Source organism: Protopterus annectens, chromosome 1.part0 (assembly GCF_019279795.1).
Source record: "Protopterus annectens isolate FY-2018-M chromosome 1.part0, PAN1.0, whole genome shotgun sequence".
NCBI lineage: Eukaryota > Metazoa > Chordata > Ceratodontiformes > Protopteridae > Protopterus > Protopterus annectens.
In genome coordinates, this window is record NC_056725.1 from 349046735 (window position 1) to 349063658 (window position 16924).

General features: G+C 36.9%; 1 protein-coding gene across 1 annotated transcript in view; it reads right to left on the bottom strand.

The window, feature by feature from the left end:
- LOC122792244 (calmodulin-lysine N-methyltransferase-like) overlaps positions 1-16924 on the bottom strand; it is a 772110-nt gene that overhangs the window by 487785 nt on the left and 267401 nt on the right. The window contains exon 3 of the mRNA XM_044059993.1: positions 1467-1531. Coding sequence (XP_043915928.1) covers positions 1467-1531 — 65 coding nt within the window. The remainder of the gene's footprint in view (positions 1-1466; positions 1532-16924) is intronic.

Below are 16924 nucleotides of genomic sequence, written 5' to 3' on the forward strand. Positions count from 1 at the left end.
TTGAACTGGGAATCTCTCTTTCAGTCTCTTCAGGAACTGTAGCCAACCTCCATTTTAGTTGGACCTCGTACTCCCTAGCTTAATGCATAAAACATATGTACCATGACTGTTTCCTCTTCCTCCCTGCAGGGCTTGCCTTATGTTGATACAAATGGATCCCATTATTTAATTTAGTTATATTCCTCCCAACTCAAACGTCAATGCCAGAGCACCAATCAATGTTATTAATAATTGTTCTGACTGTACTTCCCACCTATGCACCCTCCCCCATTTTCCAAATTTTTTTTGGTGCTCAGTCTATAATTTCATACATGGTTCATTAGTCATAAATTTGAAATGCACAGCCAGACTGGAATTATGCCCTCCCCAAACATAAGACACACAACATCTAATAATCACAATTAATTGACAGTTTGCACATAACCAGCTATGAATGGTATACTTGAAGCAGTTGTACTGAGTCCTAGATTACACCATATCTTTCTTTTTTTTCTATTTGTCACAATTTCTTGCCCTTTAAATAACTCGAAGATCTATACAATTCTGAGATTGCAAGTATAGCTTGCTTAGAGAATACTATAGCAATAACCCATGGCTGGGTGTGGGTAATGCTGGATTTACCGACAGTTGGTCACAAATGTGAACATTACGCACACCGAGCCATGGGTTATTGCTATTATACAATGACATTCTTTAAGAAAAATGTTACTTCCTTTTCATAAGTAATGCCTTTGTATAATGGTGTAGTGGTGTTCTTGAGCTTTTTTTCAGCATCATGGTGCTTCTTTGATGCACTGTGCATGCGTATGGGACTAATGTTCCCATACTTAGACAGTACATCATGCTTTGGAAAGGAAAATATCTGTTGCTTCATTTATTTATTTAAAAAAAAAATGAATCTGGACAGTTCAGAGGTACAACAGAGCAGAAATACAAGGAAAATTAGGTACGTTTCTTTAGTTGTGTATAACATACCTGATTTTCCTTGTATTTCTACCCTGTCTCTCTCGCACCTCTAAACTCTTCAGATTTAAAATTTCATACTTCTTGATCTTTTAGCTCAAGAAAACTTGAAAGCCATAGCATATATTAATAGAAGAAAGTCTGGGTGACCAGACTTTTTTCTGTTGCTATATGCTGAAGTTTACAATGGGGATGCTAGTTGGGTTGACCAATCAGCGTGCACGTTTTTGAATGTTAATGGCCAGTCATTGTATAATAAGAAATTGAAAGTGACTGAACCAAAGGTATGCAAGAAAACAACAAGGACATCACAGCTGTTTAAGGTCTTGGGCTCTTTGTTGTCTCAGATCAATGCATTGCAAGTGTTCCTGCTGTGAGCATATCCATTCAGTCTGCATTTTTGAGATTGCAGTGATAGATAGAGTTTAGACTTTATCCATCACACCACAATTAAACAACATGCTCCCAAAAGTAATGATTAATAATAAATGTATTAAACTCACAAACATTTCCTGTGTTGTCAAAACTGTTCAGAACATCTTCAATGTCAAGAGGTCCAACTTTATGCCTGTAAAAAAATAATAAACACCATATCAAGTTCATTTCTGTCATTATTAATGCAATTATTTTCTACCAAGAACCTACTTCATAGCAGAGAAATACAAAACAGCCAACAACAGAAGTGCTAGAGAATAACACTTTAATCATTTAGTTAATACTTCTTTTAAAAATGGAACTTTAGTCTTGGAAGATAAGACAAATGAATACACAGTTCTAAGGCTCACAACAGTTTTATTGGTCATGTCTTTTTCTCTGAAAATAGTTTCCTTCATTCACATTTCCTACCCTTCAGTGTTAAACATGTATAATTTCTGTATAGTGCCTGGAATGGAAGACAAACGTAATGTATTTGTATGTCACGTGACTGTTAACATAGCATCTACCAGTTTCTATGCCCTTTGGAATAATGTTGCCTACTAGTTTCCTTAAATTTGGCTAAATGGCAAGCTTCTGGTGGTTTTCTATACAAGCTAACAATCATGTGTGCACTGGAACCTACTGCAACTATCTTAAGCTCACAATAGCACTGTTTCAATGGATCAAGCTTCACATGGTACACATGATTTAACGTGTCCAATGAAAACAAAAACTGCTGATTCTACTGAGTATTCTGTGTGTTACTTTTAAAATGTGGGGAACACAGCGCAATGGTACAAATAATTCACAGCAACATGCAATATAATGTCAAATAATGACATGGTATGTTAGTCAGACCACTTTCTTAGATAATGAGTAAGCCACAAATCTAGCAACTCAGCATCTCACTTTCTCAAATAGTCCACCTGGATTTCTAGCCACCCAACAGTATGAACATTGGTTCTAGGTGAAGGACACTGCTGATATGATACCTTGACCCCATGTATAAAATGGGAAAAAGGGGGTTGATGCTGACACTGAATTGTCTTATGTTTCTTCACACATTATTGCAATTCACAATTTTGTTTTTATTTATCAACATCCTGAAGAAGAGTAAACCAAGTTCATGAACCACTCTCTGAGAAGAACAAATATTTGCATTGCTTTTAGGTTAGTTGTTCTGTCTTTAACTTGCAGCCTCATCTAAAACTCGTAAGTTTTATTGGTCACATCTGGTTTCTCTGAAAATAGCAAGACATGTTAGAATACATGTATGTGGATATATATGTCCATTTTTCTGGAAAAGCATTGTTCTCTTAAATTTCCATTGTTAGTTGTTCTGACCTTCCTGCAGTCAACTTGATTCTACAGTACGATATTGAATGTACAATTTATTGTTTTATATTGGCAATGGTTGTTAGTATGTTATTTATTGATAAAGCTTAGATCATGGCTGAAAAGGGTCAGTAGGCCACCCCACCTACCCAGTTAACATACAGAAAAATGAAACAAGTATGAGAGTAATGAATAAGTGAGCACTTACCACTTCAGATGATCTTTGAGAAGGCTTTGTGTGGTATGTCTATATTTGGGTACTCATTCTAGGTACCCTCTCACTGACTACTTTTTTTACCTTTCCTTATCTTAATCTCAGGGAGTCATGTTGTTTCACTGGTACAAGGGAGTACAGAAGATAAATGAATATGAGGAGTAAACTTGAATCAAAGTAAACAATAAGGAATCAAAATATAATCTATAATGTAGACAGATTTACCTCTAGACAGAAAAATAATTCTGCCCAGGACAAGGGATCCAAAGTAAGCATAAAAGGTCCTGCAGTAGAGGAATTTCTCTAAGGACAGTTGATATCATGAATACGGACATATCTGCAAAGGCTTACTTTAATGGGCCCTGCATAAAAGGAGTACATTTCAGTAAAATTCCAAGCAGTATCCTTAGTCTCAAAAGCCAGAAATACCTTCTGAAGACTTAAAGAAGACAGAGACCTTTAAGAGAACCACACCAGCAGATGAGCTACTTTTGGGATGGAGAACCAGCTGATAGTATTTAATAATACTATAAAACACTTACCAAAGAGCCATGGTAAAAATGTCTGCCACAGACAAATCCTATAACCAGCAACAGAAGAAGCCAAGCTTTAGTCTGAAAGACACTTAGCAGTATCTCCGAACAGCTGATTAACATATCAGTAGCAAAGAACCACACAAACCATGTGGCCATGGTCTGTCCAACAACTGTGCCTCTGTCCATAACTGGAAAAAAAGAAGCCAAATACAAAGTCCATATTCCTGATCTAATGCATGTGAAAAACACAAAACCTTTACATACAGGCATGTCACCACTGCATTTTGTTTGCAAGATTCTGCTCCCAGAAAAGCAGGAAGCTTTACTAAATAAGGGGCAGCCTTATGAAATGCCCATTCTCTGAATAAAACCCCAAAGGGCTCCAGGTACATTAAAACTAAAGATCAGAATGACATGTTGGGAAATAATGGCCACAAGGAAGTTTTCATAGGAAGAAACCTGATATCCACTGAATTAACCAACAGAAATGTTAGCTGGATGAGCACTGACCTTTCAGTAATAAAACAGAAGTGAGTTCTCCATAGGAGACCAGAGTGGGAGGGCCCCCCTTCCAAAATGTTCCAACTAGCCCAAATGGAACTGCCCTAAAATGAGGCAGGATATGCCAATATATGAATCTTGGTCCATGAAAAAACTGAGGCTCAGGTCAAATGTATGCCTGATGGAAGACTGCAAACTGTCAGGGAAAGGAATATTCTTCCACTCAAAGCAGAGAATAACTCCCAATTCGCTGCACATCCACAACTACTGGCCAGCTGCCTGCCAGCTTAGCACACCTCCTCAGTCTCTTTGAGGACCTCCAGGAGGTTACCAAAATAGCCAGGTGAGGACAAGATGTTAAATCCTAAAGAGGGAACATATCCAGCATGCTCTTTTTAAAGTCCATGAGTGAAAGCTCCTGAAACAGCCACGTATTGCCAGTCTGAACCTAGGCCTCACTGCTCCCAACCTGGTGTGGAGATTATGTTCAATTCTCCTGTGACATAAGCAATAACTAACAAGATGCCCCTGTTGGTGGTCCACTGCCAAATGTACATCAGTTCCTACAAGAGGAGGATGCTACACTTACCAGCCTGTATAATCAGACATCTCATCAACACTAGATTCTTGAACCTCATCACCTCTTAAGACTGGAAAAGCCCAAACATGCTCTCAGAACCTGGAGTTTGATGTAGAAAAACCTCTCTTAATGACTTTTAACCTTAGCGGCAAGATGGGCTCCCTAACTCTGCCCTACTACAAATGCATACACCAACAGGACTGAGGAAAGAAGAACCACTGGGATAAAGGGAAGTCCATCTTGCAAGTTAGTGGAACAAGTTGACAGGCTCTGGGAATGGCAGCATGACTTGAAACAAGGAGCAGTCATTTGAAGGACTGACAACTCTGGAGTTTGTGAGAGGGTATCATCCATTAGAGCACTCTCATATGACAGCATGCCAGGGGTGCTGTGAACCTTGTACTTGCCATTAAGCCCAGATTAGACTGAGGTGTGTAAGCCTTAAAGGAGATCAAATCCCTGACCTCTTAGGAACTCTTTGGGGAAAGAAATAGCCAATAATACAGAGAAACAAAGACAGTGCCTCATGGAATAAATCTATTCAATGGAGCAAACAATACTTCTCAAGATCAATGGTCAATTCCAGACAATAAAACTAAGGCAATAGCCATGTTAGGATTACTGAACAGAGGTATTAAAAAGGATCACCAAGATCCATTCCTGCAAGAAATTCAAAAGCAAGAAACACATCTGCTACAATATTGATACCATGGGCAGGATCAGCCTTAGTTATTGTGGAACCCAATTTTGACTGCTTTGGTGGGGCCCCTCAGCTGCGCCCCCCCCCCCACTACCATCCAACCCTCCTTCCACTTTCTGGGTGCCTAGACTTAAGATTATTTTATATTGGGTATCAGAAATATATACTATTTCTATATACTAAAAATAAAACAATATGCTTATTTATTAGCTTACATTTTGTCACAGGACATGCTAAATCAGAAGAAAACTCATGGACTCCTGTATTACCCCAGATGTAACACCTCCAGTAGTTCCTCTCTCAGCATCTGCTTAACTTATAAGAGGCCTGTTTGATGGGCCACTGAGACCCTGTACATGCACTCTGGCATACAAGTAAATATGTTCCCAGACTCTTATCATACTGCCCAGACCTCCTGAGGCTGTCTAGGAGATAGCTGCACACTTCCCCTTGGGTCTTCCAACTGCATTCCTTTTTCACCCTGTTTTCTGTCCCCCTCATTTCCCTTCTTCCACTTATGTGATTCATGCTTATACTTCCCTCATGTCTCATGCCCAGCAATTGTAAATAATGTTACAACTGCATACAGGTACTCTTCGTACCAATTTTACTGGTCGAATTATTGTATCACATCTACTTTTGGATATGTTCATTTATGGTACGTATTATACTGGCTTGCACCTCCATGTATCCTTGCTCTTACATTATCACTTACTGATTAAAGTTTGTTTCTTTAGTTGTACTTCCACTGTGATGAGCCTAACAACGGTCTCGCTGTATCAGTGCTTTACCTTCATTAATACGTTTTACATAAATAAAAAATATAAACAAAAATGTCTTCATAAGTATAGTACTCTACACATTCAATCTTTGGGAGGTAATGTAGGCAACGTTAAGCAGACCATACTAATAAAAAGTGACTCACCCCAGTTCCCAGCACTCACTTCCCATGCCCAATATCCTTGAATGCCAGGATGTACTGGACAAATTGTCAGTGCGGCTATGCTTACTGGTTTGTAGGAAGAATGGGAGACCAGAGAAAACAAACAGTTTCTAACCTCTAGTACACATTTTCATTTCATATTATTTCTTTCTTCCTTGAAATGCTCAGAATTACTGGAGCATCTTACCCAGTTAATACTTGTACCTACTGTTGAACACCCTGAAAATGCTCGAGCATAATATTAATACTCTCAGGCTTCTCCTTAGAAATGGCATTGGTCATAGATCACTTCATTTATAAATATTTCTGAAAGTTTATTTCATTTGTGTTAAACTGCATAAGTGGATTAATACATACAAATATTTTCCATCCATATCCTAGGTCATAAGGTTAACAGTAAGGATTGAAAGGCTGACCAACAAAGTATTCAGTCCAAGTTTAAAAGGTGGCAGAATCTTTGAAGTTCTTAGATAGGCACAGAATCTGTTTAGTCCAAAAACATTAAACATTGGCTATTTTAGGCTAGTCTCTAAGCTTCATGTTAGGCATGTGGGAAGAAACCAGAATGCCTTAAGGATATCCACATGGATGTAGGAGAAATGCAAAACTCAAGCAGTTTGTTCAGGTTTCTATAATGAACTTTCCAAATCTCTTACCCCTAAAAAGTCCACCTTAGCATTTCTGCTTGCCCCAGTTTTGTATGCAACTCAAACAATGATACTCCTGAAGTACGTCTATGAATCCAGCTCCTTCTGTTGCCATTTCTTTTCCACTTTCAGCCAAGTGAGTCATTTTTCTAGCTATGTCTGCCTTATATCACTCAACATATACACATCATGTTCACTTCTCTGGTATCATTTGTTCCAGTCTGTGATAGCTGCAAGCATTTCTCTGCCATACTGTTGAATTGGCAACATTCTATTACAAATCTTAATGGTTAGACATTACTTCACATCACAGTATCTGATACTTTATTATGTTTTATGCTTACTACAATTTGTGATCATACTGCCCAAGATTGACTATCGAACAGTCATTTTTTTCTAACTGTATTAATTAGAAAATAATCATACGTCCTATATCAACAAGAGAATCAAAAGAAATCATAGTATCTCTCTATCAGTCTCCATCAGTCTTCAAATAAAGTCTGGTCTTATCTTTAGAGACAGCAACTGTAGCAGCAAACAAAAATCAGATAGTTAATCCAACCAGGTTTGGATTGAAAACCCATTTGAATATTCAGCAATAGCTACTGACTACAATACGGGTATGAGAAGCTAACACTGTGAGCCACACAAGAAATGTAAAACTGCAGTTATGAATAAGACTGGAATAGCTGGTAGTACTATGCATGATGGGAAGTGTTCTGTCCCACTAAGGAGACTTCTTTACTATTACATGATTACAACAGTACAAGTAGGAAAATGCCTTGCAATTTGCTACACTGTCTCAGGCAAATCTCTGAGATACATAAAGTATAATGACCCTGCCACAGCCTAGTGGGAGGCCCACTGATGGAATAGGGCCAAACTGGTCCAAATACCTTTATTTATTTATTTTACATTTGTTGACTGGGTTTGTCCAACTGAACTAAGTAGCCCTATTTCAGCAGAGGCCCAGGGAGAAAAGCTCCACATGTTCTACAGATTATAATTTACAAAAATAAATAAACAATCAACAACTGGTTTACAGAAAATATTCAAAGCAACATATACATAAAAAAACAAGGTTTACTACCTTCCCTTAAACCTCATTCCACCTCTGAAACATTATTCTGCATCTACTGTTCCCACAAATCACATTTGTTTTCTAAGTAATTTGCTCCTACCCTTTTCTCTGTTACTATATTCACTACTTCTAATACAGTTGGTTTAGACTTTGATTTCCACTTTCTAGTAATTGCTTTTTGGCAGCTACCAGAATTAAACTCAGCCATGCCTTACTATGTCTAGGCAATTCTGAGTCTGTATCACAGCTAAAAAAATAATTTCATTAGTTACACCAATTTGCTCCCAGTATTTCTGACAGAGTAGTCTGCTGGAAGTTTTAAAGTCTGCCAACTCATTATACTTCCAAAAAATATGTTCCCAATTACATCTCTCTCTTCCCCGTCACATCTCCAACATTTGCAATCTACCTGAGGAAAAATTCTTTGAAGTCTGCTTGGAGTATAAAAAATACCTATGGAAACACTTCCAAGCAAAGACTCTGAATCTTCCAGATTTTGTTGCATATTTGGGAACAATACATATTATCCTCCCATTGTTTCTTTGTGAATTGCTTATTCAGTCCGTCATCCCAATCCTTTCCATCCTCCTCTGATGTATTTCTATAGTTATCATGCAATATTTTATATGCCCTACAAATTAGTCCTTTAACAGCAGCTTCTGGTCTAGATTCTACTAAAAACTATTCCCGTGCTGGTCATTCACTTTGGATATCCCTATTCCTTTCTCTTTGCTATACTCTGATCTCAATCCTTGACAGGGAAGGCAATCTCCAGCCTGTGGTCCAAATTCAATTTTGGCCTCCTCCCTTTCTATTACCTTTTCCTCTCTTCATTATTTGCTCCCAGTATGTTTGTTCCTTTGCCAGTTTTCTCCAGTACATTGGCTTAGTTCTTAGAATACTATCTGCTACTTTATGAATATAATATTCTGTATGGTTGTTATTCTCCTTAAGGATCTGCATCCTAAATTCCAGTCTCTCTTTATTTCTTGAGCTTTCCCTCTGATTCATCATCATCCCTTTCCACTTTAAGTTACAGCTTTCTGCTTGTGCTATGCACAGAAGCCTTAGCTGTGAAGCACTAAAATACTCCTTTAAATCAGGTAATCCCAAACCCCCTTGTATTGGAAGGATCAGTTTATACCACTTGCCTCTTCCCCTCCCATATAAATTCCTTCAACTCTTTATTGATATAGGCTATGATCAAGCCTTGTCTAAGTCTTCATTTTAAATAGGACTCCAAAATGGCTGCACATTGAGTAATAGCTTAAATTCACCTCTTTCAGTGTGAGAACAGAAACTCAGAAAAGAGAGTCAGTCAATTTGTGTTTTGGGGTAAATTTCTGTTACTGGCTAGTAACTGCACTGCGTAGATGCCAGCAAAGAAGAAATTTAGAGAACCTGAAAGGAAATCAATCACAAAATGTGTGGAAAAAAACTCTGAGAATAATCCTGCAGATGTTCAACAAAAATCAGTTCAAGCTCCAGCTCTGGTGTAAGACATGACTTCCAGTAATCTAGAAGAAAAAATAAGTCAAATGTTCTCGAAGGTGATTAAAATAAATCAAACACTGAAGGAGTATATCAAATATCAAATAACAAAAGGCTGTAAAAAATGGAAGAAGCTTTAAACAGCTGTTCAAATGATCAAAATGAAGAAAAGGCTGTGTAAGAAGAGATGTTTCAAACAATGGTAGAATTAGATAAAAATCAGGATGTGATGTAATGTGGTGTTAACCAATGAATGTTTTGAGTATTGTATTTAAGGAGTAATTTAAAGGAGGAGTGTCATTCTGAAGAAGTCAGTGATTGTGACGAAAATGCTAAATAAATTGGGTCAGTGTTACATTTGAAGTGTTGGTTGAGTCGTTTCTGTGGCACCTGCATCCTTATTTTTTTTTCATGTATATAAAAGTATGATTGCCTATGTCAAGTTATAATTCAATAAATATACTTTTTGTTTGAAAAGAAAACATAATTTTAAATAATTAAAAAAAAAGAAACATCCCAGCTGCAAGGAACATATGCAATTCTTCAGGCAATACTAGAAGTCATGGAAGACATCGAAGCTTCAGTAAACAATAACGTTAGTTGTATCTACTGATGCTAGTACTCAATCAATATAATAAAAGGTAATGGAATGGCTAGCTGTAACCTCTTACCAAAGATGGCATGGCAATTAGTAATATGTTGTTTTACACATTGGTTCATGGTCAGCCTTAAAATTATTTCAGGGAAGGGCAGGGTAGAGATCCAATAGCACTGCTATTAGGGGCAGGCATGGCTCTACCCCTACAGCAAAGATGCTGAGGTAATTTGATACAACTAATCATATACCTCTTTTTTAGGTCCTATTAATATTTTACCCATCTCACATTTTCTGTTTGCCCGTTCCTCCAGTTATATTTTTTTCCTGCTGTGTTCCAACTCACTACTTTACATTTTACTACTCCTCTGAACTTCCTGAATCTCTTCCCATTCCACTGAATTCACCCTCTTGCATGTCTTGTTAATTACATATAAAGAGATATATTTCTCTTTGTCCTTTTGTAATTTCACTTGTACAGACCTTAAATGATACTGGAGCCAGTATTTAGCATTTCAAACAATGCTAATTTCTTCACTTTGGAATCCTTACTATTACAATAGGTCCTGTGGTCTAGCCAGTTTTACCTGGACTACAATCTTCATACCCACTCCAAAGCTGGGTAACTTGTATTATTAACAAGTATTGTGGAGTTATGTGAGCACTTTTACCAAGATCTAAGATGACCATATTTCTATAGCCCTTCTCTCTCTGAACTGTTAAAGTCATGAACTCTTAAATCTGTTTGACATGGCCTTCATACTGTATATCAGTGCTGTCTTGGTCCTGTGTTCCACTGGCATTGATGTATGTTGCAAGCCTTTCTTTCTTACTAAAATGATACAAGCATTTTATACCATGAAGATTAACTCTACTTTGCTCACACTACTGTGAAACAGTACTGCATTTGCCTTTCTCTAGTTTCCCATGACCTTATATATGATATAGCAAATGGCATCAACAGCTCTGCCTTTAGTTCTGTCAGAATTCCGGAATGAATCCCAGTTAGCCTGTTTGCTATCCAATTCTCAATGAGTTCCTTCAGAAAGGCTCTTTTTCAAGGCAAATACTTTATCTTGTTTTGGTTAGGTACCTTCAAAAAACAAACATTTTTAACTACTATTACGGTGAAAACAATATAAAGACAAGTGTTTCTGAGGTAATATTTAAATGCGAGTGATAAATATCACTTGTGTGGGTCAGGTTACTGGCAAGTCAAAACCTAGTCACTATTCTTTATCACACGATAATTAAAAAAAATGAATATTTAAATAATGCTCAAATTAACTAATATCACTTATTTCTAGCAGCGCATGTGGTGTGCATATCAGGAAATTAGAAACATTGGAATTCTTGTTGTACAGCCCAGCAGTAATCCACTTTACAACACAAAAAAACTGTTACAGACTGCCATTATAACCCGATACCATTGTTACAGAATAAAACTTCTGTATCTCTCTGTGGTCATATTAAAGACATCCTTTCCAAAAGCAATTTAAATAACTTTAGAGTGCCATACAATAACCACAGTTTCAAGAAAAGCCTGCCTACCTACTCAAAAAATGTTAGGTACTTAAGCCTAAAATATACATGCTGAGGCTAATATATTTTATACAGAGACAAAGAGGTTCTAAACTCTCGATGTGAATTAAATGAATTTGCAAGTTAGTCATCATATTTTCAGTTTTGCATATGAAAATGCATATTGTTCCATTTCTGTTTTAATTGTCTCTTTTTGGTGTTTTGAGTTCATTTTCTTTCACTGATTATTTGCTACCTTGTTCATTACATCATAGTGTTTTAGTCATTCCAGAATTTTATTTTTTTCCAATTAGTCATTCTCTTATGCACAAATAAGGAGAGTTGGAAGTGACTGTATACTTTAAAACTCAACAATGGAAAAAAATAGGTCAAGTAAAAGAATGAAAGAATAACAGGTTCAGTCAGGTTTCAGTATTCATTTCACTGTTCTGGTCAGTAACCTGGACATTATGTCACAAAAGTGCACATCACATTATGTTCTGCTGCAGCTAACTATATTACATCAATTGTATCAGTACTGCTTGGTATGAATCACAGACAGTCTTTTCTCATGGTAGAAAGAAGCAGTTGATGAGACACAGCAAAAGAAAAAGAAATGGTTTTCCCACATCACAGACAAGGACTAAAAGGGCAACAAAGTCTACGTTTACAGATGATTTTATTAGTACTTGGACATACAAGTCTGAACAAAAAGAAACATCAAAATGAGTAGCTGTTATTCAGGTAAACATGTAATGAGATGTCATTATGGAATGCAAAAATGATTATAAAAATGCTGCCTGGATCTGTGTTTCAGAAATTTCCTGAAAAGCAAATCCTCTTCGTTATTCCTCACCATAGTTTCTTCTTTATTTCACATCATCTCTGAAAGTAGAACTCTGGAGTAAAATTTGGTTTGATATGCATCAGAGTTCTGCTTTCAGAGATGAGCACATATGGTCAAAATTTTCTAAAACTCTTCAGAATTAATAAACATAGCTAAAAACTATATACTGATGCAGCAAATTCAGTACGTAAAGTGCAGTGCTACCAGCTGTCAGAGAGCAATTATGAGCTACTTTGCAACTCAAACAGGTATCTTTAGAATCGAAAATGGTCAAATGATGGACTACATGTGACAAGTACTATGCAACAGAATCAAAATACTCAGAGAGACAGCTGGTATCTCATGTTAGTTTGTACCGAGGTGTGCACATGTGCAGGACGAGAAAAACAGCAAATTACTATTTTGCCTTTTGCCACTTCTCTGGTAATTAATTAAAATGATTCATAAAATTATAAAAAAAAACATTGGCCACTGATTAAAGGTTGTGTCATTTTTATATATGTATCTGCAGAAATGACAGAAGATATCCTGGCATACAGTTTGCTCTGCTTTAATAACACTTAATACCACAGCCGTGAAAGACACCAATAAGCTTTGAAATATATATAGCAGTATTTTGAATGAAACATCACTCGTGATACTGTGACTAGCTAACAATATTGGCCCAGACTACTAGTCTACTAAAAGCCTTTATCAAAGTCCACATACAATACCCATCTTGGACAAATGCTAAAACATACTAAAAAAATTATATACACTCTCTTCAGGCACAAAAAAACAATAGGGATTAATTGAAAATCAAGTTTAAGTAAAGTTAAGTTTACAAACATACATAAAAATTTCAGTAAATATACAAGTCATTGTATTCAATCAAATTTAGCAACTAGCTATGAAAAACTACATTTCTCATTTCACTATGTATTCAAAGGTGAGTTAAAATTATCTCATTTCCTGCAACCACTATCACTGAAAGCAAAACATTAAATGGTTCTACCACTCTCCCAATGAAAACATGTAAACATTTCTCACCTTAAAATGAACTATCTGCAATTTGCCAGTCAACATACATCCTGTAGTTTGCCCTTTATAATACTATTTATCCAATTCAAATACTGCTATGTCTTCTCTCCCCCCAGTATGAACAAATCAAGTCTTTTTAAAAATGCCTCATACAAGTATCTTCACAGTGCCCATATTCAATCATCTACATTTGCATTTACCTATGCAGACTTTATTCACTCTGTGAGGCCTCTACAGCTATATATTATACATGGAATATGGCTGAAAGAATACTTTGTATAATGACAAAATAACCTTCTTATTTTAGCTACACATTAAAAAAATCTTGTCAACCTTAACAGCCATAGGATTACATACGACTTCACAGTGAAAGTCAGATACAGACTGTACTGCTTTCATGTACTAATAAGCATGAGCAAACATCTATGTGTCTAAACACAGCCCTTGCTGGAATATGTGTTTTTATATTATTTGAGCAGCAGTAAAAGCTTGAAACTCCTCTGTGGTCTAGTGAACCGTATTCAAGATTATGTTATGCCTACTCAGCCTCAATGTCTGAACAACATTATGATGGTGAGTACAAACACGTGTAGTAAAACATCATAATCTCCTGGCAGAAATCATAGACAGAAGGGAAAATAATAAAAACATGGGTAGCTGATCAGGAATGAAGAAACGTTGCTGTCAAATATGGAAGTTGGTGGTATATCGTATAAAAATGTGCTGGCAAAAATGAACATTGGTTGTATGAGCTACATAAAAATAATACAGACATTCAAATTAACATTTGCTTTACCAAATGGCAGTCTAGAACTTTGCTGGTGAAAAAAATTATGCACACTTAATTTAATGCACCTGAACTTTTTTTAAGGCAGTGCAAGTGCTTACAAGGGGCAGCCTTAGGTAAACTGGCCCCATGGCACTATCACCCACTCCAACCCATGCCACCCCATTCTGGCCTACCCACACCGTCCAGATTAATTTTTTTTCTTTTTCTCACAGTTTGTCTTTATTTGGTTTTTCCTGCAGTTATTCAATCATTCAACATGTTCTAAGTAAGACTAAAGTCTGATAGCTGTGCAGGAAACAACTTTGCTAAGCTGGGGATCTGATGGCCACAAGGTCCCAAGAAGTTCTAGATACTTTGAGGTACATTTTAGAGTTTTGTAAACAATCTTTTCATTCAGAAATTGCCGGAACAGAAACCAGGATCAAAAATGCATTTAGTATTACTCTTCATCTCTTCTTCCTGCATCCTGTCAGCACACTGTAACTATGACTACACTGTAACAACCACAGTGAAAATAACTGCATTACACTGGGGGGTCTGGTGGCTGCCAAGTCCTCAGAAGCCATGAGGTTTCTAGATGCACTGAGAAGCAGTTTTTTTAAATGACATTTTCATCCAATGATGGTCTGAACAAAAAACATGATTAAGGAAAGAAATTTACTCTTCAACTTTTTATTGCATCCTTTCAACACACCATAACTGACCAAAACTACCCTGTAATAACTAAATTAAGCTGGGAATCTAGGGGCTGTTAGGTATTCAGAAGCTATGGGGTTAGAGATGCTGAGAAGTGTATTTTAGAGCGGTTTTGCCAACCTTTTGATCCAATGATGGCCTGAACAAAAATCATTCATACAGAAAATAAATTCAATCTTACTTTTCATTTCAAGAAAGAAACAAGTTGGATCCAAATTTTAATGTTCAAAGCTGATGAAACACCAGTTCACAATAAAATAAAAAAGACAAATGCTCATGAGAATACATATATCATATCTCATGTAGTATCTGCCCCCCCACACACACATACACACACACACACACACACACACACACACACACACACACACACACACACACACACACACACTACTCTCAGCACAAAATAAGTAGTCACTTTCTTTGTATCCCCTTCTGGTGTTAAACTGAGATTAAAATTAATACATGCATGCCCTCAGTCATATTTCAAGCTGTTGTTGTCATATTTATATACAGCATGCCTACTCATCCCCTACCCCCGAAAGACAGCCATCTTCTGTATATACTTCTGATGAAAATGTCAAGACTAGGCCAAAACTGGAAAAAAAACACATAGAATATAACATATTTGCTGCCAGACATATACAAACAGCATGTTTATTTACAAAGACAGCTACCTGTATATGCATAAGATGTTTGTGAGGAAAAAAAAATAATAATCACAAAAACGCTTCCAACTTGTTCCTTCTAGAGATAGTAATGTTCCTATATATACAGTGAGCTTCTATTCAGCCCTCTGAAGTTTGTGAGGAAAGTTAAAGAAATTTCACCATACTGTCCCCAGCTCAACACAACCTATAGTAACCTGCGAGGTTTGGGAGGAATGTTAACCAACTGCATGAGCCCCCCTCACTAGTACAGTGACCTTCAGTGTACACCAGTGAGCAGGGCTTGTTTTAGACTAGGAGGGGTACAAGGCAGAAGTATTTACTAAGCCTATATCAAAATCCACTGACACAGCCTTGGTGTGCGTGTCCACCTGCTCCAAGAAGTTCTGAAGATCTGGGTATTTTGTTATGCATTTATCTCTTATTTTTTTTTTTGAAAGATTACTGTTAAATTGAGCAAGTGACAACAGGGTCTGTCCACCTCCACCTCCACCAAGCAGATATAGACACTTCTATGTACAATTCAGATGTCTGATTGTGATAAAATAGGACGATCCTGTAATGTACTTTACCTTTGCTCCAAACAGTTACCACACATTATGATATTGCCCATTGATTCACATAATTACACTAGTTCTGTAAAGCCAAAATAATAAGTAAACATCAGCAGATAGCTAGTCATTTTCTTGCATGGAAGACAGCCATAGCAGTAATAATTACTCAGTCTGTGCATATCAGATGCCCAGTTTAATCCACCTTACTTCTCACAAAAGCACACTAGTCCTTCAAAGGCAGACAGTGACCGTTTAAACTGAGCAAAGACGAGAAGGTCAGTTACTTACATCCAGCCAACCCCAACCTTCTCCAGCAGGTATAGCTACAACATCTGAAGGCTAAGTAAAACTATTTCACCTCCACAGTACACACAAACAAGTTGCTACACATTAAAGTATTCTAAACCAAGCTGTTGCACACAAATCATAAAGCCAGAAATATACTGACAAAAATATCTGTTCGATTGCTTCAAGCATCACTGTAAAAACAGTAATGCCATTCATCTAATCACATAGATTCATAGGTTCATAGGTTCATAGATTAGTACTAGGTTAACTGCCCTTGCGAGCCATTTTAAACCTAGCCAATTATCCCTTGTGAGACTTTAACCTTAACACCTTAACCATTAGGCCACCGTCCAAACAATCATTCCTTTCAACTGCCGATACAAATCACAAAGCCAGAAATATTGCCCAAAATATCTGGTTAATCACTGCCAGAATAACTGTAAAAAAATAGCAATAACACTTATCGCATTGCAACATTCCTCTCATCCCAAAAGCTGACAAAAATCACAAAGCTTTTAAAAGTCTACAAAAATCACA